Source organism: Mugil cephalus, chromosome 6 (assembly GCF_022458985.1).
Source record: "Mugil cephalus isolate CIBA_MC_2020 chromosome 6, CIBA_Mcephalus_1.1, whole genome shotgun sequence".
NCBI classification, from domain to species: Eukaryota; Metazoa; Chordata; class Actinopteri; order Mugiliformes; family Mugilidae; genus Mugil; species Mugil cephalus.
Window position 1 is genome coordinate 24,235,434 of NC_061775.1, and position 17,488 is coordinate 24,252,921.

At 41.4% G+C, this 17,488-nt stretch overlaps 2 protein-coding genes across 3 annotated transcripts; both read right to left on the minus strand.

Annotated features, from left to right (window-relative positions):
- Positions 1-4,377: 4,377 nt before the first annotated feature.
- Positions 4,378-6,684, minus strand: smim7 (small integral membrane protein 7). The gene is made up of 5 exons (XM_047587310.1): positions 6,573-6,684; positions 5,843-5,884; positions 5,562-5,614; positions 5,362-5,452; positions 4,378-4,880 (listed from the first exon to the last, which is right to left on the minus strand). The coding sequence occupies exons 1-5, from the start codon at positions 6,596-6,598 to the stop codon at positions 4,865-4,867; spliced, it is 228 nt and encodes a 75-aa protein (XP_047443266.1). The 5' UTR covers positions 6,599-6,684; the 3' UTR covers positions 4,378-4,864.
- Positions 6,685-7,686: 1,002 nt separating this feature from the next.
- depdc1a (DEP domain containing 1a) lies at positions 7,687-17,446 on the minus strand. 2 transcript variants are annotated; one of them, XM_047586150.1, is made up of 12 exons: positions 17,236-17,446; positions 15,045-15,310; positions 14,817-14,955; positions 13,951-14,081; positions 13,654-13,784; positions 13,471-13,518; positions 13,244-13,381; positions 11,935-12,909; positions 10,631-10,803; positions 10,375-10,551; positions 9,916-10,122; positions 7,687-9,258 (listed from the first exon to the last, which is right to left on the minus strand). In XM_047586150.1, exons 1-12 carry the CDS (start codon positions 17,281-17,283, stop codon positions 9,127-9,129), a joined length of 2,565 nt encoding a protein of 854 aa, XP_047442106.1. In that variant the 5' UTR covers positions 17,284-17,446; the 3' UTR covers positions 7,687-9,126. The 2 variants fall into 2 exon arrangements, with proteins under 2 accessions (XP_047442106.1, XP_047442107.1); XM_047586151.1 differs by lacking the exon at positions 11,935-12,909.
- Between the last annotated feature and the right edge of the window lie 42 nt (positions 17,447-17,488).

Here is a 17,488-nt window from a genome sequence, read left to right on the forward strand (position 1 = left end):
GGAAACAAAACAACCCATCCACAAATCCATGGCTCATCACAGGAGAGAAAGCTCACGAGGAAACGACTCAGCAGTCCACCTCCACCTGAAGGAAATAGGACACTCAAGAGGGAGATGACAATGTGAAAGTCCTGGCCAGAGAGGACAGATGGTTTGTGAGAGGAGTGAAGGAAGCCATCGATGTCAAAATGTAAAAACCTTCTCCAAACAGAGGAGTTGGACTGTGATTTAGTTTACCGTCTATTTCCAATTCAGTTTTGACTTCTATCACCATGAAGTTACAACAACATTCACACCTTGAGACTTTAGGCTCCCACTGACAATAGCCTTTTTAAAGCTCCATTCATAGGGTAAGTAGCCTCGGCACACAGGCTGTCACTATGGCTGTTTTTTTTATATATTGTATTTTATATGGTGTGGACCCTGGGATAGCTGTTGTCTAAATAACAGCTAATGGGCATCCAAATAAACTAAACTAAACCAAAAAAGCGTGTCCTTGGAAGTGGGAGAAACCGGAGTACCCGGGGAAAACCCTTAAAGACTCAGGGGAGTCTTTACTTGTCTACTAGCCCATCTATTCATCCATCCACCCATTCATCCATTAATCCATCCTCTATGATCCATCCATATATTCCATCCATCGAATCTAATCCATCCATCCATCCATCCATCCATCAAATCGAATCCATCCATCCATCCATCTATCCAGCCATCGAATTTAATCCATCCATCTATCCATCCGTCCATCCATCCATCCATCCTGGGAAGGGAGTGTAGAAGTTTCACATACTTCAAAACAGCCTCATCAAAAGATGCATCATCCACTGACATTGCAGCCGTTAGCGGAGTTTCTAGAGAGCAAAACTCCTTGTGAAGGTCTTTTACTATGGCTGTTTTTTTTTTTTTTTTGTGTGGGCCCTGGGGTAGCTGTTGTCTAAATAACAGCTAATGGGCATCCAAATAAACTAAGCTAATCCTAAAAAAGCAAGTCTTTGGAAGTGGGAGAAACCGGAGTACCCGGAGAAAACCCTCACACAGGGGAGAACATGCAAACTCAAAATCCGACCTTCTCACTAGGAGGCATTAGTGCTACCCACAGTTAGCTACCTGTCTGCTTACCTATCTATCCATCCATCCAATCCATCCATCCTCTATGATCCATCCATCCATCTATCCATCCATTATCCATGATCCATCCATCCATCCATCCATCCATCCACCCATCCATACATCCATGTGTGTAAACGTGGGTTAGTGTATGGATTTCCACACTGCTGAGAAGAACCTGCGAAGTTTAGATTTCTTTGGCTCTGGATTGGGAGGGGACTGTAGATGGATTTTCGCATACTTCAAAACAGCGTCGTCAAAAGATGTGTCGTCCACTGACATTGCAGCCAATAGCAGATTTTCTGGAGAGCAAAACTCCTTGTGAAGGTCTTTCACTATGGCTTTGGTGAAGCGTTTCATGTTGTCGTCGTTGTCTATTTGGGCAGTCGGCTCCGTGGAGCTGATCTCCTCCAGGACCTTCCCTGTCAGACGGTCTATAATTCCGCTGATCATGTCTTTTTTCAGGATCTTCCTGGTTTTCTTGGGGGATTTCATGATCATTCTCATGATTAGACAAGTGACAAAGTCGTCTCTCATGGCCTCATTTACAATAGTTGAACTACCAACTGACTCTGCAGCTGGTGCATCGCAGACAAATGTTGGTGAGGGCTGAGGGCTTATGTCAGGAGATGTGATCTGAAACCCGGCAGTCTCTGATACTGGTGCAATGTCATTGGAATCATCTTGACCTAGATCAGGTGAATCAGGGGGATTTAGTGACTGCTCCTCGCTGGATTTAGAAGACCCAGACGAAGACAGCACTGAGGACAATAAGTTGTTAATGTCTTCTAGTGCAACCAGCACTTCTTGACTGTGGGCTGTTTGTTCCATTGGCTCCTTTTCCATCCAGAGCAGCATTTGCTGCAAGAATTTGCCCACTGCGTCTTCTGTCATGGCGTACATGGCTTCAGGAGAAAAGTGCAACTGGTTGTCATCCCCCTTCCTCCTGATCTTTGAGAGGATGGAGTCAAAAACTCTCTTTTCCACGGGAACACGAGGGGCGTCATATGTGCGGCCAACCATCAGTTTTTTGTAGATTTTTTCAGTCAGTTTCCTTGAAAACATTCGGATTGTACTGCTGTACGTGTTTTCCTTTGTGTTCTCGGCTCCGTCAGGTTTCTCCAGCTGACTTAATTTCTCCAGCAAACTGTCAACATCAGGTTTGATGCTCTCAAAACCAAGAGATGATACTTTGCTCATCTCATTATTCAGTCTCGGCATGGAAGGGGACGGTGTAGTGGAAGGTTCAGGTTCGTCTTCATGTATGTCTCCATCAGTGTCAATGCTCAGCAGGAACTCTGATTCTTTTTTCTCCGAGGCCGCCTTTAGTTTTGCCATCATTTTATCAAATTGTCCTCTGGCAAACTTAGAAACTGTCTGTCTGTGTGTCTTCTGGTTCACACCACCAGTTTTTGTCAGCACATCAGCCAGTGAGCTGAAAAACTTTTTCAGCTTATTGACCAGGACCACTGTATTAAAATGAGGTGTGGGCTGGCTGCTTTTCTCACCGGAAGCACAGTAATGCAGGTCATCACAGATGGCACTTACAATTTGTGACGCTGCCACTTTAGCCTCAATATAGGTGTAAAGAGGAGGTAGACCATCCTCTCCCTCTTCTGTTAAGTCTGGTGACTCACTACAAGTTCTGATAAGAATTGCGCTCACAGCATCAGTCAATGAGGGGACAGAGATCAGAGATTGTACCTCAGCAGAGTTACATCTCTCTGGCTCTGTTTGCATGTTCTCTGTTTCCGATGCTGAGCTTGAGCATGAGGATGAACTTGAGGTGGCTGGCCGCCAACACGGTCCCAGGCATTCCCATTTCAGCTTGCCCAAATATCTTTTCAGACATGTGGTTACGCTGTGTACCATCTGACTCAAAGATTTAATACTGGACATGGAGCCGCTGATGTAAACAGCAGGCTCTGGCGGCCAAGCTACAGGGGTGTTTGTGGTAAGACAAATAACTTCCATAACCTTCTGAGAAACTTCGCTCTCAACCTGTGCTGCCAGCTCCATAGCGCTCTCGTGTTTTTCTTGTGGGACATTCAGAGCGACAGCAAAGCTGGTAGAGAAGGAGTCGCTCAGGGTCGTGCTAAAGCTCTCTGTAGTTGTCGGCACAACACCACTCGCAGCAATGTCCTCCTGGATGACTGAAAAGACTGTTCTCAATACTTGTGTGGAAATACTCTGAATGATTTCAGTTATCATGTCAGCCAGTGTAGCTTGTGTGTCAGAGTGCCAAGTCTCTGCAGCTAGCATACTCCACTGTGCTGAAGAGATTCGTTCAAAGTGTTTATGCACAATGGGCAGGAGGTCTTCTGGTGTAACAAGGACACTTCTATCCATTTGGATTCCGGTTATCTCTAATAAAGACATCTCTGTTTTGTTTTTGTTTTTTCACGTGGGGGTTATCCTTTGGTTTGTTGAAAACTTGCAATGATTGTCGAAGGCTCTCAATACTTGCGTGTACGCGTGTAGAAACGGTAATGAAATGCCTCTAATCTTGTATACTATATAAAAGAAAAAACGGCTTTGATGTTGAAAAGATCAAAGGCACCGTTCAATGAACGTGACGTCATAAAGAACGTCCTCCCATCTGGTACGCATGCGCGCTCTCCTGAAGGTACACGCATGCGCGCTCTCCTGAAGGTACACGCATGCGCATTCTTTTTCTTTTTTTCAAACGTGAATTTAAACTGCCGGTTATAAAGCACAGCAGACGGCGAACTAACTGGCAATGTCACGAAGGATTGTATTATAAATACATTTTAGATCATCGCCATTGAATTACTAAAGCAATTTGTGAATAAAAACTTAATCTCATTATTTTAATTATACGTTGTTTTTTGCCCTGTGTTTCACATTTAATAAATCTTGTTGAAAATACAAACCAGACTGTCAGCCAGTGCTATCACGTCAATATCGATTTCCTGGTGTATTAAATGCTTCTATATTACACCCACCTGACTGGGACCTCTGGAACCTGAAGTAGGAGTTTTTTTGCCTCATGGTGTAGCTTGAACTAATTTCTGTACAGTTTACTTAGCTTACTATCACCAGATGAAATACTACAAACATGTTTGATGATAGAAAGGGCACAGATGTTAATCTTTACACAATAACATGACTTGATCATTCTTAAAAAATAAAAAATACATAACAAAAACTCCAAACATTATGACCAAGGGCCTGCCGTTCATGCTTCTTTCTGATGCAGCAGGTATTTATCAAAATCAAAAGAGAATCTGACAGACACAAAGCAGTCGCTTCATAGTTCCACAACCACATGTTGTTTTTATTAAGAACAAAAACATTTTACAATAGAATGCATATACACTATATACAACATATTTGCTCCAGAATAAAGGACAGTCGGACTGGTTTTAATCCAAGATGTTGCACACAACAAACATAACAACGGACTGAGTAAAATCAAGAGATGGTTGTCCCAAATATCAGTAAAAAAGAAAAAGAAAAAAGAAAAGACAGATTTTTTTTTATGTGAGGAAGATAGTGACTTGTCTGTTTGTTAAAGGGATAAACAGATGTTTCTGGTGCATTAGCAAACCGACATGCTTGAGAAAACTGCTCATGTTCTCTAATAGACTTATTTTATTTTTGGGTTGTGAACAAAATGGAGCAGAATAACAATATAAAAGAACAAACGCGCAGAAAAGTCCCATCAAAAGGAAGTAGATATCATAGATGTTGAAAAGTCAGCATCCTGGTGGAGGTCCAGCACGCGACATTTTGATCATGACCCAAACAATCTGCAGATTAGAGATTTTCAGCTAGTTAGAAAAGGATTAGTTTCACAGTCTTTCATTATTTTTTATGACTTTTATAAATAATTCTTCATAATACTCGGTCAGACCTTCCTTTACTCGAAAAAATTTAATCAATTACTTGTGGCATTGTTAAAACAAATCTAAGTAGCTACTTTAGTTCTTCAGTACTAAATTGAATCCAATATGCAACTCCTGCTAATATTCTAATGAATAAAATAGTCATCTATAATGAGATGACAGCATTAAGGGTGGGTAGAATGGAATGACACAAAACCAGTTTTCATAGTAATGGATTAATGTTTTAATATGTTATTGACCGCAGTGGAGCTTGGTGGGGGACGGGAAGCTTGCGATTCAGTAGCTCTGCCATTCCAGCAACAGTTGATGGTGCAATGGATTTATGCTGATTTTATTATTTATTTATTTTTACTTTTTAATGGAACAAAACTGCAGTCCTACTCACACGATCATGCAGAACATGATGAAGACGTTCCACAGAGCGATGAAGATCCGAAAGTATCGCAGGCTGAGCAGGAACTCTCTGATATTGTCACCTGAAATACTGACTGGTTATTATTTTGTGGCAGTAATTTGAACATGACAGATAAGAAAAAATAAATAAAAAATTAAATCTCCTTCTATCACATACAGTGAAATACGCACCTGTCGTTAGTGCTCTGGACTCATCTCCAAATCCCTGTCCCTCTTTCCTCTTGCTGCAAAACATCCATAGTTGCACAAATGTAAACACACTAGTGTGCAATAACATATCTTATTTATTTTAAGAAGAATTCATATGATTTCTGTTTTTATTTTATTTTTTTAATGTTCCCCACTGGGGGATAAATAAAAGCTTATCTTATCGTTAACTTCTGGTGGGTTCATTCTGTTTTAATAATAAACATGCAAAGTTGGAAGTGGAGGTGAATTATTATAACACTTACAGCTTGAAATTCAGCACAGCCCCTGCGTTCACCAGCAAAGTCCTTGAGGGCACAGAGACAAAGTATTTGTTTACAGGTGTTACTCGTAGGAATGTGCGTATCAATCCAGAAATATCGATAATTCCGATCTAGACGTGTATTTTTTTTAGAACCGATCTTCACATCAAAATATCGAAAACATGTTTCTTAACAAAAACATATAAATGGGCGTATGTTTGTTGTCAAAGTTCAAGTTCTGTCAAATTCTAACCTGAAGACCACTCTGCCTGGTTCAAAAATAATTATATCAGAGCGACTGTTCTTATTTTCATTTTCGGTTGAGAAAGATTTTTTTTTAATGTGATTTGCTCAGATTTTCAGTTGACTTGTTGATTTGAACATTTTGCTGTGAGAAGTCAAAAGAGAAGTCTGACATTTAGCAGCTTGTTTAATTCTTATACAGAGCTATAAAATACATTTTTTTCACAATTACATTCACAAATGTCCACGTCATCATTTCCATATACACAAGTAGACGCTTAAAAACATCGTATCGAGAGGAAAAACAGTGGCATCACACATTCCTAGTATTTACCTGAGGAGCTAGTATTAGCATCAAGCTAGTTAACCTGTCATTTGGCGCGACGCACCGTATTCTAGGTCCTAAAGTAAACGATAACACGCACGTAAGAATGGATAGGCTAAATACACACACGCCTATTTGTAAAGTAGAAGAAGCTCAACAAATTACCCGAATATTAACAGATCCGCGATCATCTTGCTCACGTCACATCAGCGATTATCCCACTTCCGCGTTCGTCAACGTAATCAGAAAACTGACCAATAGAGTTTCTCCTTCTGCTTCTTCTTCTTCAGTGGGGTTTTACAGGTGGTTGATAAACCAACGTGTGGTTGCATTACCGCCACCAACTCGCCTGGAGTGTGTCTCAAGCGATTATGCAGTAAAAAACAAACAAAACAAAAAACAACAACAACAAAACAATACCAAATGTGGATCTAATTCAGTTTCTCTCAGGAACTTAATAATGTCATATTGTGTCTTGCCTGTTGCTTTCCCCAACAACTCTTTTAATGTAATGTTGTTGTGTTTTGCCTTTCTTAGTGACTGAACAAGATTTCTCTGGGTGAGGCAAGTATTTCTTGGATGTTTTGTGTAATGTGTTATTGAGACATATGTGACCTACAGTATTCTCAGATGTTTTAGTGTAAAGAAGAACATTATGAAAGAGTTTATTAAAAGACATGTAATAAAGAACAGGACATCTTTTAAGAAAAAGAAGAATAATGTCTGTATAGTTCCACGTCTGAGTGTTGTTTTACGTCCACAACTCTTACTAAAACCTAGGAATAGCAGCTACTTTTAAAGGAAAAATATGTATTTAATGTCTTCACTGTAATTTGTGCACTTTTTATGTTTGGCACCTGTGGGTTACACAATAGACTACAAGGATTTATGTAATGTGTGGTTTAGACTCTGAGTTATGAAATGCCAGAAAGTGGTCACATCTTAATTCACACGTTGTTTGAGGAATTTATGGTAAAAGGTGGAATATTCAAATCTACAATGAGATTTTGTGTGCACATGCGTACATGTGTGGAGTCTCTGACATAAACAGCTGGCTCTGAGGACCAAGCAGGGCTGTTGATGGCTACAGAGAGAGAAGAAACTTTAGCTTCACTTCACTTTCAACCAGCGCTGTCACTTCTTTAATACTCTCAGATTTGTCATTTGTCCTGAGGGAGCAACAACCACTGGAAGTAGCAATTTCCCCATGAAGTCAGAACTAGGCACATCAGTGCAGGATCGCATCTTTCTGCTGGAGTTTCATGGTGGTGGTGTTTTATTGCTGCACACAGTTTGTTTTCACTTGCTTGTCAGTGTCGATGGCATCGGGACTGACGATGCAACATTTGGACTTAAGATTCAGCTTTTGCTTCATCAAGAGAAGAACTACAGGCCAGCACATCAGATAACGCTAGAAATGATCTATAACAAGCAATAGTGACAGAAATGTTGTTGTTTGATGACTGTACACCCTCTGAACTGCAGCCCCAGTGCTCCCTCTAACATGAACTTGAGTGACAAGAAAATGACTACTGTTGCGTCTGTTTTAACAAAGACAAGCCAATCACGTTTATTTCCCAGAACTTTGCATAGTAAACAATGTAGAGCGAGAGAGTTGTGACTCACTCCTCTGTTAAAAAAAAAAAAAGAAAGTCTAAAACACTGCTGATGAATGTATATATGGTAACACATACACGTACCATTTAATCTGAGGTATAGACAAACATATCAGGGTAGAACAAATACTTCATATAGCCTAAGATAAGTTAACAAAAAAAACTATGTAATAGCCATTTTGAGTCAAGTTTGTTGCATGTCTTCAGATACTTGACGTGATGTGGGCTCAGTTATGCCCGTATAGCGCTGAAATGAACGGATGTGGAGAAAACATTTAATTAAGCAATGAATTAGAAGCTGCAGCAACTTTTTAAGTAAAACTAACCGCGTGACTGGTAAAAAGTTTCGTTAGGGAGTCAAATATGAATTAAATATGTATAAATAAGTATTCTGATGATTGACATATGCTTGCTGGCGATTCACAATGCCCAAACCCAGTGCAAAACATTTCTCTAACCCAATGAACAAAGCAGAGATGAGACAAACGCACACAACGAATACAATTAAACTGTCCCAGTTAAAAAAAACAAAACAAAAAAAAACAAAGTACAACAACTAAAAATCCCTATAAAATAAACTAATATTGTTAAAAGGATTTAAAAACACAAATGAGGCCAAGAAAAGGAAGAAAGAAAGCCAGCAAATATTTTGAGAAAAGGCTTAACATTAGACTTTATGCACTTATCCTATGATAAATGAAGGCAACTATATAAAAACAACATCTATCACTGCTCCCTACATCTTCACTGATATAAATAAAGAAATATATCATCTAATTGTTCCCATGTTGACCAGTGATCTCAGTTTTGCATATTTTTCTCCCAAATGTCCTTTGAAGCTTATTTAAACACAACCATAGGAGAAGACAGGAGATGAGAAAAGACAGTTTATAAAGAGAGAACAGTTCAACTAAAAACCTGAAAACGTGTTAAAAACACACACAAACTGTGTGAACGTGTCCATCCATGAACAGACACACAACGTGAACGCGCGCACATATTCAGGTATAACAGTCTTTCCAATGTAACACACAGGAAGCCTCAGTGCAGTGATAGTGCAGCAAACACAACAAGAGCAACAAAACTGTGTCTTCTACACCGGTTTAGTTCCTGATGCTGAAAGCTTTGGTCTTCCTGATGTTGAGGAGCGGAGGTTTAATCTTTGGTTTGCTGTTTCCCTCGGTCTCTGAAGGGGGAAATCGACGCCTGTAGATGTCCGGGTACTGCTTCTGAAACTAAGAGGCAACAAGAAGACTCAGAAAAGTACACTTCTGTCTCTTCAGAGTGACGATGATCTATAAATCATTATTGAGGTTTGTTTTTATCCAGTATACAAGAAAAATAACAGATAGTATCTCTATATCAGTATCTTTTCTTCACCTGATGGGATCTTAACTCTTGTCTAAACATTTATTTTATTAAACGTAATATATAAAAGATTGCCAAATTGCTTTTCCTAGAATTTAATGATTTAATCTTCTAATACCAGATATTTCCTTACATCACTCATTAGATTTAAGTATGTTGGTGCAGTCCTATGCTTCCAATTAAGAAAGATTAATCTTTGTCTTTTAAGTGACTCTTTATATCTCTTCTGCTGCCTAAATTATAAACCACAGAGTCATTAACTGATGAAGAAGTTACTGAGACTGTTCAACTGTGTTTTTCGTCTGAGAAATAGTTTTGTTCAATCATAATTCATGCATTCTGTACAAAATAAGTCGTGAGTTGAGTGTATTGTTACATCCCTATTTAATAATGAAATTTAGAGAATCAAAATTAGTTTTATAGTCATTCATATAGAAGAAATACTGCACAGTATCTGATCATTTGTCAGGTTTTCATTTATAAACTGCTCCAGGTCTCAGGTTATTGCAGGAGTGTGTCGTTACCTGCTTCAGTTTCTTGCGTCGGTCCTTCTCGCTCATGTTTTGGTCCGTCAGCAGGATCTCCAGCAGCTCCTCCATGGCCTTCTGAGACGCCTCCAGCTTCTGCTGCTCAAACTCGGCGCTGCTGATCTGATGGCAGAACGCGTACATCGGCACCGGGACGCAGACTGGACCGGTGCTGTCGGTATCGGGAACGGAGTCGATTGGGACCTGGGATCAGGGAAGCAAAAATACATCAGCGCATATATCAAATTAAAAAATAAGTGTTTGCCAAGTGTGGATGAGTGGAGGTTCACAATCAGTTAACAATGGAGTTGTTAAGTAATTTAGCTGATTTACTTGCTGGGACGTCACATGCAAATGAAACCCTCATTGATAGGTGACAGAAATATTCCCTCGCTTCGTTAGTTTCTCATGTGGACTGCACGGGTCCATGTGCGCTGCAGCAGTTTAAAGGTGTACCTGTACTGTGCGCAGGTACTGTACGCGGTCAGTGATGGCACTGAGCAGGTACTCCGGGACTGAGAGGATGCTTTCTTGATGGTCCATTAGAAACGACACCAGCCTGGTCGCCAGCAGCTCGTCCAGATCCCACTCCTCAGCGCTGCCCAGGACGCAGCCCGAAAACGTGTGAACCATCTGAGAGCCGCAAAGACGGAAAAAGTTAAAGGAACTATGCAGAGACGTCAAGACGAGTATGACGGTTTCAGCTCCTCACCAGTGTCCGGGTGCCGATGGCTTGGTGAAGGCGAGGCATGTCCACGTTCTGGCTGATGCGAGACATCATCCTCATGAGGAGCTGCAGCTTCCTGCGGGAGGCGGGAGGGAGGAGGAGGGTGCAGAGCTGCAGGGCCTCGATGGCGACGCGTTCGCACTGAGGCTTGAGAACACCTACACACATACACACGCACAGTAGACATGTTCATAGTGTGTCGATGACGGCTACGTGTTGAAGTCGGGTAATGAATCAAAAAGGGGTGAATCACTCTTGGCGAACGCATTCATCCATCTCTGCTACGTCACAGTCACCACGTTAACCGAACAGATGGATGAATGTTGAGATTAATCAACTACGGTGCTAGATGAGTTGGATAAGATTTATGAACAGAGACGTTTATACAGAACACTTTTACTTGCCACAGTAGTAAAAGCTCAGATACAAGTCAAAAAAACTCGAGTGCAGCCATCATTAACACGCTTGAGCTTTCACTAATGCAACTAGGTTCTACCATACAGGATGTCTTATAATTAGTTTATATTTAAATTAGTCTATAAACCTATAAATTAGGTTTTGTTTGAAAGTATAAAAATAGAACAATGGAAGAAAATCGTATTGCCAACCTACCAGCCACATATCTGTTCTTAACATAGTGCTGATGCTGGTGGTGAGGAGATATCCAGAGATACTAAAAGATAACCTGATTTATACATCATCTGGACGTCACTGGCAGCACTGACTATTATGCTGCTGTATCACGATTGACTTTAAAGCATTTATGCACCATTTGGACGCTGATAAAAGACCTTTAGTTATAACCTTCTCCATGTTTGCAGGATGCTGCGAAAAGGTTTTATCTTGTATCTAGTAAAGTCTGTGGCAGTAATGCTTAAGAACCACAAGGATCGTGTAGGACGGCTGTCGATAAGAGGCTGCAGATTATATTATCTTATCTTTTTGAATCCTTGCATGTTTTCTTCTTATTTAAACCAGATCATTTTGTTTTGTCACAGCTTCATAACACTACGATGTTTTCTCTAGAGCTGGCAATACAGGATAAATCTGTTGATTTAGAATGAACGATTCTATGAGCTGCTCTTGGACTCTTCTTCTTCTATCAATTAATTAGAAGCCACTAACACAGAAGGCAGATACTGAGGCCATTCCTCAGCAGTTCTTCATCCCTCACTTTGAGTCAGGACAACAATGAACTCTAGTAGAAGTTAGATGTTAGATGAGGTTAATTTGATTAGACGTCAACAGACAAGCGGAGAGACAGACAGGTAGAGGGGAGGCGGTCTTACTGTGCTCAGGTTTGGGTTGGGGGGGCTGGGAGCTGCTGGTGGGCACACAGACAGGCGGTTTGAACAGTGAAACGGGTCGAGGCGGCTTGGACACATCCACAGAGCTGAGGCAGCGTCGGACAACAGCGGGAGCAGGGAGCGTCCAGAGATTAGAGGTACTGGAGGCGGGTCTGGGCCCACTGGGTCCTGTAGCAGCGTTGGACCCTTGTGCTTTGGTTGCAGCAGATGAAAGAGAGGAGGAGAAGAGGGGGCGACAGGAAGAGGAGGCGTGGCGGGAAGACAGCGAGGGAGGGCGCGAAGCTAAGGAGGAGGAGTGGTGCTGGCTTGCAGGAGTGTTCACGTTGAAGCAGCTGGTCGAGCGACCCTGCCACTTGATCTCTTTGACATCCTCCTCCCTGGTCTCCATGACGATGTCCAGGCAACTGCCCGCGCTGCGTGGCCGCAGGGAACGCGGCCTCGGTGCAGCCGACAGCCCAGACAGTCTGTATATGTTCGTGGCCCCTGGAGCGTTTTCACCAGTAACAGGAGATATTTTTGACACAGATTTAAAATCTGAATTACTGAGTGCAGCCGCGAAGGCAGAGCTGTCGTCCTGGCTCCCGTTGCTATGGAGGCATGACGCCAGGCTGTCATTGGACAGAAACAGCCGCTGCCGGGTGATTGGAGCAGAGTCATCGAGGATCGTTTCCAGCGAGCTGCTCCTGGTTTGAGGTCTCGTGGAAGCGGCTGCGCCGAGGCTCATGCAGCTGCCTCCTAACTGGCCTCCGGCTCCTTTCAGCGCAGCCAGTTTCCCGACGAGCACCTCTCTCATGGGCGACTCCGTCTCGTCACACGTCCCCTGTCTGAGCAGCGACAGGAGGAGACACTCGGTGGAGCGGAAAGAGGACTTGGCCGGAGGGGGAGCTGAAGGAAGATCTGACTTCTTGCGTTTCCCTCGTTGGTACGTGGCGGGTGCTGCAACGTACCCACAAAACACTTAAAGCGGACGTGGACGTGGACGTGGACGTGGAGAGGGACAGAGAAAGGGAGCCGAGCAATGCAGGCAGAGTGTCAGTGCAAGCAGACAGACATCGAGGAGGAAGGAGAGGGTTTAGTTAGTTCAAACCTTCGCAGTACATACACGAACATCAGCTGGTCAGAGACAACACAAACAAACGCCGAGACATAAACATTAGCTGCTCGTATCTCTGTTAAACAACCAGGACCTTAAAATTAAAAGGTCACAAAGCACCGTTAGAAGACACAGCATGTTAACATGGCCTTTCATTTCCTGCTCCTCAAACCTTAGAACGATTAACAGTAAACCTACCCAGGACGTTGATAAACAGTTCATACAGTTCATATGTGAGCAGTGGCTGTGGGAGGCTGTAGAAGTAGTCAGACACCGTTTTGAAGACGTCTCTTTCAAAGCCGGGGTAGGACGGCTGAGCGCTGTCGTACTTTGGCCCTGGAGAAAAAAAAAATCAGAGCGTCACTGCATCTGTCACAAGACGGAACAATATCAGAGTGGCTTAAAGGAAGGTTCGTGCTACTCACAGTTAGCCAGGCTCTTCATGGCGGATAAAACCCAGTGTGGGAGGTCATCTGGAGGTTGTTAAACAGGTGAAAACAGGCTCCAGTTAGATTCTTTATGTTCTTTACATGATTCTGTCCATTTAAGCTCTTCATACGAGATCAGTAGAGCTGGTAAAACACCTCTCATCTCATGAATAAACTTACTGGTCTTGTCATCTAGTGTGACCACTCCGTGTTTGTTGACTTTGCTCATGTTATGAATGATGTTCTGTGGGTTCACATAACGCGGGTCTAAAACCCCATCGAGAGAAGTGACGCCCAGAATCCTCTGGAGGCTGAAACATTAAACACAAACTTAAGTCACCACTTATCACCCAAACTTCTATTGCATCTCAGTCATCAGATTCTTTTGTCCTTGTGTGCTTTGTGATTAAATAAAATGTTATCTTTTAACGTAATAAGCCACAGTTGGAGTAGAATAAGAGAATGGCGTGTTCATACTGGGTCAAGGTGATGTCTCTCCAGATGTCTTGTTCGTCCTCCTCTGTCAGCTCTCGTCTCTGCATCTGTTGCTCGTCTGTTGGATCAGTTCCTCCCTTTTGTTGTGCTTGAAGAGCAGGATCCACGTTTTCCTGCAGTTGAACAAAATAAAACAAACCATGAGCGACCATCAGAAAATTAATATTTTTTTCTTTTTTACATTTAGACAAAACATAAAATGCAATAATCAATGAGCCGGGTTTCCATGGAGACTTTTTTCTCATTCCGATTGAAGGTTTCAATAAATGTGATATATTCCGATCTGATGTTTACACGTTTTGCTGACGTGTGACATGCGCAGACTGATAAAAACGTCACATGGCTGATAAAGACAGAGGTCTCCACGAATCAGCAGTTGCTGCTATTGTCTTTACACTGATTTGGAAAGTTTGTGTGGTCACATAGAATAGAATAGAAAACCTTTATCTGACCCACAGTGGGAAAATGGCAGTTTGCAACTGCACACAAAGTGCAGAAAAGTAACAAGAATAGAGAGTGGACTGTGTAAAAGATAAATGATAAGATAACTTTTGCTAGCCTTAGAGTAGCTCTTCAAGTCTTCAAGGTTTTGATTTTTATGGACCTTTTAAAACAGTTCAATATGTCCATTTCTTTCAGAGTTGTCATTAAAAATAAGCTCTCAGCGGAGCCACAGACCAGTCACTCAAACGTCACTGCATATTTACAGTGTATGCGCAGACAGAACGGAGCCCGACTTCATTCTGATTCACCGTTTACATGACTTTGGATCAGTTCGCGCTTCTAAACTGATAGTAATCAGAATATTTGGCTGTATGTAAACCCAGCTGGCGCTAGCGTTAACTTACCAGAGATTCCTTGTCATGTTTCTTAATGCTTCTAAACTTGAAGAAGCCTTCCTTATCCCTAAATGAAGGTCTTTTCTTTATGGAGTTGGAGGTTGGAGTAGGACAGGGAATGCGCTTCAGAGGAGAAGTGGTGGGAAATCTGGGGGAAAACCATTGACACAGACTTCATTTATAATTCTACAGTGTTTTTTCAGATCACTAAAGGGTTATTTTGTGCAAACTCGCTACCTGTAGAGCGTGTTGTTGTCCTCCAGATCCTCCGTTCCCCAGCGACCCTTCACATCTTCGATCACGTGGTTCTTTAGAAACTTCTTCAGGAGCTGTACCGTTTGTTGCCTGGTGACGTCGGGGCCGAAGTTGTTGTTGCTACGGAGCAGCTGATGCAGCCAATCCACAGCGGCGGAGGCGGTGAAGCAGGAAGCGTAGTGCCTGAAGTTCTGGCGGTGCTTCCTGAGGGGCATGCCGGCCCGGAACAACCGAGTCACCTCATTCCACTGAAAAGAGGACAAAGCTGAAATTATATCTTAATGCACCAATTAGTGGTGCTTTATACCCTTATGGGCATCATTTACGTACCAAAAGACAAAACACACCGACTCATATAATAACAATTCCTCAACGGTAACTTTGCAGAACAGATGTTAACTTCCTGGGATTCGGACATTTGCAGCTTTGCTTTTAGATCCTTCACTAAATGAATCAACGGAATAATTCTGAAAATTAAGTTCAGAGTTAAGAAACATTTAACCTATACCTCTCAGCTTATCTCACCTGTTCAAATGTTGTAATTCGGATTAAAACCTCTAACTGGTCAAGCCACAGTGACAATCTCAATACGAAGTAAAGTTTGTCTGGAAATCCTGACCGGTCTGCTCGAATGCACCGAATGTGTTCCGACATCTGTATTTATTTATAAAAACGAGCATCAACTTTGTCAGTAGTTTCATGAACTAATAAACTTTAGCGGCATCAGCATAAGATAGGACAAAGTTTTGTTAATCCGGAAGCAAACTGGCAAAAGACTAAAGAACCAGCTACATTCCCTGGACAATACTGAACAAACCTGTTTGTATCTTAGGGAAATATATTCACTGTTATTTATCATGCCTATTTGTGTTTCTCAAACTTCCAAGGCCCACAGGTTCGCTCTGAACTAGGAAAATCTGCTTTTAGTTTTTGTGAACCAACACACCAACAGCATCTCCAAAACATACTCATAATTGACACGGAGTACTGTCTTCTTTACTCAACTTTCATGGGTTTTCTCCTATTTATTTATTTATTTGACTTCAGTGGCTCATCTGTTGAACCAGACCACAGAGGCCATCCTTCACTGGCTCTGCTTATGAATGAGCCTTTGCCATCCATGACCCTGGTTAATCCCTTTTCCTTCCTTTTGATCAGGGCAGACCAGGAACATCTCACAAAAGCTGCAGTTTTCAGAGATGCAAGGTGCAGTTTTTTAGCCATCACAAGTTGACCCTTGCCTACGTTGCTCCAAATCTTCCACTTGACCACTTTTTTCTGATTCTAACATCAACTTTGACGTCAAAATGTCCACATTCTGTCTGATATATCCCATCCACCGACTGGTGCCATAATAATCACGCAATCAGTAGTGACTAACGATTATGACCAATCAGTCTTAATGATGGTCGATTGTAGAGTAGTAGTATTAGTAGTGACACCCAATTTCTCACACAGGTTTCATATTGTATTTCTGATTCAACATTTATCTGATTACCAAATAAATAATACGTGTATGCACAAACTGTATAAAGGTATCCTAAGTCCACTCTCTTATTATGCATATATTTTACCTTTCTCTTTTATTTTTTTAATACTTTATTGTAGAATCTCATCTTCATAAACAATAATTTTCATCTTTTTACAGTCTTTTCAAAGGTATAACCTCTAAAATATTACTTTTTTCTTTTCTTTTTCCCCCTTCAAGCATGAGGTAAATAAAGTGAATGAATAATTAAGCGAATGAGAAAATCAATACTACTACTGATAATAATAATAATAATAATAAAAACATTATTTTAAACTCATATTTAGGTTTAAAGATGTTAATGTCACTTGTAAGGTTTTAATAAGGATTTACACGATACCATTTATTAAACCAAATGAATTACTTACTTAATTAATAGAGTAACTGATTACTTTATCACAATATAAGTAAATGTTTCCACAATAATTTAGCCCTCTGGAAAACCTATACATATAAAGCTTTTGCGGCTTTTTTTTTTTATTATTGTAATTGTGTGATGCAAGATTCAACCCACAATAGTCATTTTAAAAATATATATATTAGTTTAAATGCTGATCTTATTTAGTGGATTACATTGTAAAAAATGTAGCGGTTATTTAAAGCGAGCTATCTGTAAGCCAGTCTGATTAATGGACGTTAACTCACCAGCTTCGTGGCACGGTACGGTCCAGGCGTGATAACATGAGAACTCATACTTATCACAGAAAACGACGAAACAAGACCGCAGCTAGACTTTCCACTTCATCCGATATGCCGAAATGTGTACATATCCATCACTCGAGGAAACATTTATCGGTGTTTTGCTGCGGGAACAGAAACTGCAGCTCCAACACGCACTGTGGACCTGGCTACTCGCCGTCTGTTCAAAATTACGAGCCGTGGTCTTCTGGCACCGGAT